This window comes from Frankliniella occidentalis, unplaced genomic scaffold, assembly GCF_000697945.3.
Source record: "Frankliniella occidentalis isolate FOCC.00 unplaced genomic scaffold, Focc_3.1 Scaffold16, whole genome shotgun sequence".
NCBI lineage: Eukaryota > Metazoa > Arthropoda > Insecta > Thysanoptera > Thripidae > Frankliniella > Frankliniella occidentalis.
The window spans coordinates 1,783,262-1,793,151 of record NW_026267146.1 but is presented as its reverse complement, the minus strand read 5'-3'; the positions used below and the strand labels follow the sequence as shown (position 1 = coordinate 1,793,151).

The following is a 9,890-nucleotide window of genomic DNA, read 5'->3' as shown; positions in this document are numbered from 1 at the left end:
AGCTTGACGCGGCGCACCCACTCCTCCGGGCGCTTCTTGAGCTGGTCCTGGGACACGTACAGCTCGGGGAAGTGCACGTCCTCCTCGGTGATGTGCTCCTTGCCGTCAGGTCCGATCACCTTGCGGATGATTTTCCTGAGGCGCGAGAAGATGGAGCCCTTGCCGCCCTCGGGGTGGTCGTCGACGTCCTCCTGGGTCACCTCTTCCAGGCCGTCGGGCCGCACCACGATGTAAATGGTGCGCTTGATGACGCGCGGCTTGGCCGGGTCCACCAGCGCGGCGGGCATGGGCTCCTCCCGCTTCTCCTCGGTCACCGTCTCCTTGCCGTCGGCGTGAATCACCTTCCTCACGATCTTCACCTTGATGATGTTCTCGCCCACGGGGCTCGTCTGCCTCTCCAGGCTGCCGGCCTTGGGCGACGCCTCGGCCTTGGGCGCCTTGGACTTGACCTCCTCGACGGGGGCCTTGTCCTTGGGCTTCTTCTCCTTCTTGTTCTTGGTGTCCGGGGTCTGCGGCTCGGGCGTCTTCTCCTTGGCCTTCTCCTTCTTGTCCTTGGGCTTCTTGTCCTTCTCGGGCTCGGGAGACGCGGCCACGGCGACGGCCACGCTGATCTTGGGGTCGGGCCTCTCGTCCCAGAACGCCTTCTCGACCTGGATGAACTTCGTTGTTGATTGTGATGGAACCTATTTAAATTGAATACTGGTATTAATAGTCGTTTTTTGGAATACAATTTTTTTAGTGCTTTCAACACTACTGTGTGTTACTAGAATGGGTTTTCCTTTTACGTTCTACGCAAAATCTATACATTATCTACGCAACATCTACTTGATCTTGCTATCGATACGATATATTACTTGTGTTTTTTCTAAACATGCTTTTGCAAAGAAGATTGAAAAATTTATAAAGTGTACCTCTCTGATGAAGTCGCATGTAGATTCTAAAACGTATATTGATTTTCTTACCTGAGTTTCTCCGAAACTTGCATCCAATTGTTGGGCTGGCTCTCGCTCTGCAAATGTCTCCAAGAGTGCAGTTTTGATATCATCGAGTGAAGATGCATCAGAAGCTTGCACATCCTCTACGTATTGATCTTGTACTACTTTCTTTCCCTGTAAAAGAACAACTGTTCGCACAGTTCGACGTATTATTCTGTACTTTCCTGGTGCCATTTCTTCAAGATCGATTTCTACAACTTTTTCAGTTCCGTCTATTGGCACAAGGGCGTATATCAGTTTTGTAACCTTTACTCTAGCGTCCTTTGGCATTACAGTTGTTGGTTCCGATACTTCACCCTCTGTCGTTTGTTCTTTCCCGTCACTTTTCTGGACCGTTCGAATTACTATTATTGTTTGCAGCCACTCTTTTTCGTGGCTCTTTATGTCACTTTCTGAAATGTACACATCTGGGAAGTGGGTGCGCATCTTTCGCACTAGCTGAGTAATTGGACAATTTAAGTCGATGTCTGCTTCTTCCTCGACGTACTCCTGAGTTACATGTTCATGGCCGTCTGGGCTTACTACAATATAGATAGTCTTCCGAATTATAATTGGGTGCTCAGGATCTATCTGCTCTTTTGGGAGACTTTGCTTTTCAATGCTCTCCGTTGTCGTGTGAGTGCCGTCCAAGGCTACGATTTTCCTGATTGTCTTGGTTATTATTATGTTGTCCGCTTCAAATTGTTCATTTTCGTCTTTTCTTGATACCAAAAGGCTTTCAGACTTAGACTCTTTACTTGTTTTAGCAGGCGTGAGCGATTCGACTGTGCTGCTTGTCAATTCATCAACAATTTCATCCATTGTTTTGACTATTTTGCTCTTTTCCTCCTTCTCTTCTTTTGGAACGAGTTTTCGTAAGCCTGCGTCAGTTTTGTATGTTCTAAAAACTCTTCTGACTATTTTGAATTTTCCTTGCTTTACCTCCTCTGTGTCTGTTTCTGTAATAATTTCGTCACCACTGGGATACGTCAGATGGTACACTACTTTGACTATGTCACGACTTTTTGACGTTTTCTTTTTAGACTTAACATCACTTAACCCTTCTTCTTCCATATCTTCTTCAGTTGTTTGCAACAGGCCATCAGATGTTATTACAGTTCTAATGAGTTTGATTGTCTTCACGTGTTCTCCAGGGTGTGTCGTAATTTCTCCTAATGGGTCGTAAAACTCTGCCATAGGACTTGGTGGTGACACGATTTGAACAGACTGGGGTTCAGATTCATCACTAGACACGACTTTTCTCATTATGTCTTTTGTGTCCTTTACCAATTTAGACAGCATACTCGGCTTTTTTGGTGAAACATCTTCAATATCTTCTTGAGAGACCTCCTCTGTACCATCAGCTTTTATGAGTATGTTTATTGTCCTTCTTATAACTCTTGGTTTAAGTGGGTTAATTAATTCACTAGGTAGGGGCTCAATGTATTTTTCAATGGACACCCGCTCTTTCCCATCCGCACCTTGGATTGTTTTTATTACTTTTACTTTGATAATGTTGTCGTACTTTGATGGAAGGGCAGTCTGACTTTCTTTGGACCTCTTTGTGTCAGTCTCTGGTGATGAATGTTCTTGTTTCTTCTTTTTGCGATCTGGTGGAGAAGGTGCAGACGTGGTTTCATTTTTCTGAAGTTTGGGGGCTTTCCTAGCAATATCATTTATGGCAGACATCACATCATCCCAGCTCTCCGGAAGTTCTTTTAATTCTTTTTCTTCAGTCACGGTCTTGCTTCCGTTTTTCACTTGCACAGTGCGGACTACTTTCCGCAGAAGTTTGTAGCGTTTAGGTGTAGTTTCCCCTGGAAGAACCTCAAAGTCAGTCTCTGTGACATGCTCCTGGCCATCGGGGTAGATGATAACATATACCACTTTTGTCACTGTCTTGATGGTCAGTATTTGAGTCGTCTCAGTTGACTCCTCAGTTTCATTTATTTGTATAACAACTGTATGTTCTGCGCCATCATCAGTTAGAGACTTTTTCACCACTGTTATTTGCTCTACCTTCTCATCAGGCCTGTTTTTCATGGCGTCTCTTGAAATGTAGTACTCTGGCAGTGCATTGCCGTCCGCTTCATCTTCTCCCTTTTCATCACTTCGTGTCTGCCTTTCTTCAATAATTGTAGTCGTTGGCTCTCCAGTAATAACTGACTCTAAGATACTTTCCTCTGGTTCCATCAAAAGTTCATCGGTTACATGTTCTTTGCCGTCAATAACAACTGTTTTTTTAACAACCTTTCTAGTTTTCTTTACCTCTCTTGTGACTATGGTAGGTATAACAGTTTTTGTTGTTGTCACTTGCCAACTTGAGACCGCTCCATTGTGATCTCCCAGGGTGTCACTTATTATAGTGGGGAGAGTTTCTGTTTCTTCAACGATTTCTCGCTTTTCTTCTGTTCCACCTGGACCTGTGATGGTAGTTTTAATTTCATGTTTGCTTCTTTCTGGTGCTGTAGGAGTTGCCCTTCCTTTCGAGCTGCTATCGCTGTCATCATGTTTCTTTGTCTTTCTTAAACGCTGAATAGCATCTTCAGGAACTTTCACACCCATCATAACACCTCCAAACGGTTTTCGACTAGTGATGGTCTCTGTCATAAGTTCTTCCTCGACTGGTTGTGGCTGCGCAAGTTCTCTTTGCGGGGACACAGATGTTCGTGGTGCGGGAGTTGGCGTTCGTGATCTGGAATTATCAGACACATTTTTTCTTGGTGGAGCAACTGGTTTAACTGGGGAGAGAAGTGGAAGTATTTTTTCTGGGTAACCTTCATGTTTGACACACTCGTTTTTGATAAAATCTTCACAGTAATCTTTCACGCTAACTTTGTTTTCTTTTTCAGGTGATGGGGACCGGGATGAGGCCTTTACAGCTACGCACGTTTCCTCTAAGACTGCTTGACCACCTGTATCTGGAGTGTAGACTAGGCTCTCTGGTGATACTACGCCATCTGTCAAGTTTTGTGACTGCTCCTTCTTATATGCATTTTTTGCAGCGGTGGGTGACGAACCAGGTGAATCAGGTTTGACTCCTTTTTGTTTTGATTCGGCTGCCTCTGATTTTTGCCTTTTTAGTTTCGGTGTGCCAAATAATGTTTCTTTTATAGACCACCTTTCTTTTGACTTGGCCTCTTTTGTAGGACTTTGTCGCCCCTTTTCTGGAGTAGGTTGTGAATCACTCGATTCACTTGGAACATCAAGTTGTAACCTGTTTTCAGCCCCATCTGGTACCTCGAGCAATTCTTCAACAACCTGCTCTTTCCCATCAACAATCTTTATTTTCCTCACAACTCGCCTTATAGTTCTCACCGTATCGGTGCCGTCCTCCATTACTTCAATCTCCTCGTCGTATTCCTTGCCATCAGGACCTTTTGCTTTTTTATGAAGTTTCTTCGTTCTTCTAATGATTGGTGAGGCACCGGGTGATGGAGGGAGCTCTTCAGTACTAACATAGAACTCCGCAGAGCCATCCTGAATTTCATCATCAGGAGTAACAACATACTCTTGACCATCAGAACCAATAACTTTTTTAAGAGCCTTTTTGGTCCTTTTGGCAAATCGGGCAAAAACTGAAGGGCTTTTGCCTTTGGGGCTACCACCATTTTTTGAATCGGAAACCAATTTTCCATTCGAGCCTAAAGATCCAATTGAAGATAAAGTGTCAGTTGATTGATTACTCGGACCTGCTATCGATCTCTGGCGTTCAGGTGTGGGTTGGCTTTGCGTCAAATCCACAAATGACTGACTTTCTGGTGCAGTTTTAAGGTTACCGCCTCGGCTTATTTCAATACTGACGCGAGGGATAGCGTCTCCACTCTCCTCCACTTCATCTGGCTCGTCAACCACTTCCTCAGTGACGTGCTCCTTGCCATCTATAATGACAATTTTGCGAATGACTTTTCTTCTTTGGCGCACAACGCGCCGTGTCACTTGCTGGACCGTAGCTCGAACGCTAGAAGTTGATGTTAAGAGTTCTTGCTCGTCTAATTTTAGCTCTGAAGGCAAAACAATTTGTGCATCAACAGGTGGAACGAATCTTCCATCTGGACCTAGAGCCTGTAGCCTCATAAGTTCAAGTTCATCAGTGTTTGGAGCTCCATGCAAAGTGACTGTGCTGCTTGGTGGATGGCCGCTGAAGTCCGAAACTGTAACTTCACCGCCGTGAATACCAGACGCTACTCGCCCGGCGTAATCCTGGCTCCTAGTAAGAACAGTTGTCCCGTCGTTTTGATGACGAGCAATTGCGGTTTGCTGACCCTGGAGAACAATTTGACTAAAAGCAGTCTCTTCACTTTCAGGAATCACTTGCCCATCTTTTGTTACAACAGTTTGTAGTTGCTGACACTGTGATGAAACGTACTGCTGTTGAGTGACCAGTGTCCTTCGTAGCTGCCGAACTATTACTCTCTTATTTCCTGCAGCATCAACAATAACTTCAGTTGTAGTTTCCCCTGGATCAACTAAGACAGTTTCAAAAGAATGTGGTTCGGTGTGAAGGATATTAAGTTCAGAATGTAAATTTTCTAAGACACCTTCCGACGGATTTCTGTCTTTGTATTTAACTTCAACCAGTAAATCATCACTCTTTCCAGCACTTCCAAGTGTAGAGCTCTGCATAAATGTACTAGACGTTGAGATATTTGGCATTGTTACAAATTCTATCACATCCTGATTTCCATCTACTTTTTTTAGAACTTGAATGTGACTTCTTTGAGAAGTATCAGTCTGTGCTGCTTTACTTTTAGATTCCCGAAGACTATCTCCAGTCTGCGATGCAGTATTTATACCCCGTCCTAGTATTTCTTCACTGTGAATCGGTGACGCTCCAGAGGATATTGTGCTTGCCGGTGATAGGACAAGTAATGTTGCCTGCAACAAAAAATGAAATAGTAGTTTAGTGAAGACGTTTAACCGACTCGGTATTCGGCTCAAGCCAATAATAATCTATACGAGACAGATGAAAAGGCTGGCCGTGAAGATAAGAGACGGAAGTCTTTTTAGTCTAGGCAGGTACATGCCCCCAACCCCGCTTGCGACTATGGCTACCTTTTACCAGACCAGTAGTTGCATTAGTTAGTCCCAGCTGTCTATTGATTCAATGACAACTAGAACTACAAGCATTACAGCATGCGATTTGATTTAAAAAATCAGTTTTTTGGCATGCAAGGAAAGTGACTCGTAATATTTTCAAAATGTTACTATTTGTTGTATAGTCAGAGGAAGCAGACAGGAGAGGCGTGCCTTTAAAATTTAATACCAAAAATTTGCAAAACGTAGCTGAGTAGCAGGTGAAGGGTTATTCATGATAGTTCTAATGCACTGTTCAAAATAATGATATAATGCTTCAAAATTTCAAAACTTTTCTTTATTAGAAATGAGTGCGATTTACTGAAAATTCAAATATTGTTTTCAAATTTTGCCCTCGATAAGTAAAAAGTACTACCGCAATGCTATCAGTGTGTAGGCATACCAAAGAAAAATGAGCAGATTATGAACTCAATTTGACCCACTTGTTACTTGTTATGCGATTGTATGATTCCTCAGGAACTGGTGTTCACATCGCATAGTTATTCTCGTGAGGTTCTAAAAGATATCGTGTTTCTGGTACGTAGGGAGTTTGTATGTGGTGCACTGACAAATTTAGGTAGACATGTCTGACATGAATACTAGTGGTCCACACGGTAAAGCAATCAGTGCAACACCTACATAGCAGTGCAATCCAAACAAGATAAAGAGGAACTAAGTCTTTATTACAACTTAACAGCATTGACAACGGTCACACATGCTTCACATATACAGAAAATAAATATTTCTAATATATCACATATATTAGTTGTACAGTACAATGCTTCACAATGGAAATATTTTATACTGTTTAGGTCTTACTACAGTTACTAGGCCACTTCAACAGTTTTAAATAAACGTTCTTGGCGGATATACAATGAAATGGCGCTAAGACATGACTTTATATACGGGTTTGCTGTACATTCCGTAGTCACTTTCACATAACAATGGGCTCAAGTGACAGATTGAAATTGTCACGGGTTAATTCAACACAAAATTGCCAGAATTTGTGAAATCGACCATATATGCCCCACATATTTACACTTGCATTCTGGTATGAGCTTGAGAGCTCCTTGACTAGTGCCAAGAGGGAACTTCCTGTACCCCACCACCCACACCAATAAGATCATAAGCCACGGTGGTCGTGGAAAAAGCCAAATTTAGCCGACTAATGCTCGATAAACAAAATACAAACGCAACGCGTTCCCCAGAATTTTAAACTCCTTAGATAACGTCGCTGTTTCGCAAGGCAAATGAAAAGCATCTGTAGCATTATGTAAGATTAAAGCATAAGCTAAAAAAGCAGCAAAAGCAGATACAAGCGTTAGGCCCGAAATTAATTCCCCATACCGAATAGAATGTTAAATCCTACAAGCATGCCTACAAAGCCTTTTATTCATTGCTCCAATGCAATTCTATGCGAGGCAGATACCAGGATGTGACCCAGGTACCTGGAGCGCTGCGACGCGAGCCGGGACAACGTCACTCAGTTCCTGGAAAGCGTCTTGAAGAGTTGTAAGCTGTGACATCAGGTTCGGCGCTAGATGCTCTGCTCCGGGTTGTCTTTGAAGTGCCCCGCACATGGAAGATAGTTGCTGTAGCCGAGACTCGTGCTGGCGCAGCTCAGCTGCCAACCGCTGTAATTACAAATACAAAAATTAACGCCTGATAACATTTATCTACCGTGTCTGAGGGCCACGACACAACAGTATGCGTCTTTGCGATCTTGCTCCACCAATTAGGCACAATGAACCATACACTGAAAAACTAAGTGCACTAATGCTTAACACTTTTAAGTGTGCAAGTGCAAGTTGAATATTTATAGGCCTTCAACTCTGCATAAGCACACTTAAAAAGTGTTCACCTCGGTAGGTGTGCAACTCCTATGCCAAGCACTTCCACACAGTGAGCATTTAATCTGAGGAAGTGTTTAAATTCGGAGTTGTACACTTGCGACTTGCAGTTGCACACTTACAAGTGTTACGAAATTGCACACTTAGTTAAGCAGAGTAGGGTACGCAACCTAGCAACGCTGTTCTGTCGTTGCCCCGACACACGGTATAGGTGAAAACAAAGCTCCTTCCTTTTAGCCTCTAACCTAGTTACCAGCTGTATGTCACTTTACTTTTGGCAACTCAGTTTGGCCCGAGGTGGGCCTAGCTCGGCTAGAAACCAGCGGGGTTTAACGGGGGCAACATGTGATGAGCTACTTAGGTTTTCGGTTAGTGCATAATCGTCTTGACGCAGTGCTCACGAAGGCGTGGGCGGGAGACAGGGTAGGATTCGGCGTTAACCACCGCTGCCTCCCTGCTCCCTGCCCGGACACATACAGGGTCAGCCTTGTAAAGCGTATCAAAGCATTGAATGTACATTTAGTGCGCATTACGCACATTTAATGTACATTTATTACGCATTACGCGCATTTATGCGTTAGCAATGACATTTTCTTTGCATTTTTACGCGCATTGCCGCAACTAATGCGAATTTAAATACATTAGTGCGCGCTACCGGGTGGTATTACATGAGCTTGCTGACATATCTTTCACAAAGCAGAATAGGGGCTAATAAATGTCATAGTTTCACTAACTGTTGTAGAAATTTCCTCTACTTTGAACAAAGTATTGTACTTCTCAGTAACTCGTAACTCGTGCATTTGGAGCGAGACATACGTGAAAATGAATAAAAACTGCCGTACACTATTTAAAGATATGTAGAAAGTTGCACACCACTTGGTGAGTGTTTCAAGTGAGCACACTGGTTTGAACACTTTGCAAACGTCTAGGCAACTGCAAAACACCTGGTGTGCAACCTTGAACACTTGGTAGGGTTTTCATTTACTATTACTGACCAGTGTGTGTAGCACAGTATGCGGAATTGTAGACTTTACGGCTTTACTTGGCACACTACGTAGCGTGTGTTATACTGTATATTACACAAGTGTGCCAGTTAGAGAAGAGCACACTCGGCACACTCTTAGAAGGTGCAAAGATGCACACTTGCTTTACTAAAGGACTCTCACCTTGTGGGCAACGAGCTGCTCCTGAAGCTGCGGAACTGGAATGTCTTGAACATTGGCACTGACAAGCTGACCTGCCGAAGCCAGCCACTTTTCAAGTTCAGAGAGAAGTTTCTGGTATTGAACAAGAGACTGCTCCTTAGATAATCCACCGTGTTCGGCGTTCTGAAACGAAATATAAATGAAAACCTGTTTGCTCTTGGGACTGCTAGGCAAAAAAGTCAATTGTATGGATTTAAATAGGTACCTGTACTGCAGCTCGTCCTTGCAACACATGTGTAACAAGTTCCGCCAAATGTGCGCGAACCTCAGATAACCCGTAGGAGAGGGCCTGAGTCTCTTCGTCTTGAGGTAGGCAGTCCAAGTTGTCTTGAATGCGAGCGGCTACGGCGTCTTTTGCCATGAGGTCGGCCAATATTCGCTGGAACACATAACACGAACATAAAGAAAACTTTAAAATTTAACGAAAGAAGTTAAGGTCATGGAGAAGTAGTTACCTCCAGTTCATCGTGCATTGCAACAAGGCTATGTGCGGGCAGCTTCTCGAGTTCTCTCTCCGACTGGGCAACAGCTGCAGCTAAATGAGCCGTATCGCGTATGACCTTTTCCTGCAACAAAATGTAAAACAAATAGCTGAGAACCCGAATTCATTCTTGTTTTTTTAAGAAAATTATTAGCTTATCATGCTCAGTCTTAGTCTTTCACACTTGCCACACACTATATCTATCTCAAAACCATGTAAGCACGAAATAAGAAACTCACTTCAGCTTCCAGCTGCTGAAATAGTACGGACAGTAAAATCATGCTCAAACCGTGAATTATTGGGA

General features: G+C 43.5%; 1 protein-coding gene across 1 annotated transcript in view; it reads right to left on the bottom strand.

Annotated features, from left to right (window-relative positions):
* Positions 1 to 9,671, bottom strand: part of LOC113208293 (muscle-specific protein 300 kDa) — a gene marked incomplete at its 5' end in the record, with an annotated part of 41,532 nt that extends 31,861 nt beyond the window's left edge. The window contains 6 exon segments of the mRNA XM_052264150.1: positions 1 to 683; positions 963 to 5,852; positions 7,499 to 7,684; positions 9,067 to 9,228; positions 9,311 to 9,484; positions 9,561 to 9,671. Of these exon segments, the coding sequence (XP_052120110.1) occupies positions 1 to 683; positions 963 to 5,852; positions 7,499 to 7,684; positions 9,067 to 9,228; positions 9,311 to 9,484; positions 9,561 to 9,671 (6,206 nt within the window).
* Positions 9,672 to 9,890: the final 219 nt, after the last annotated feature.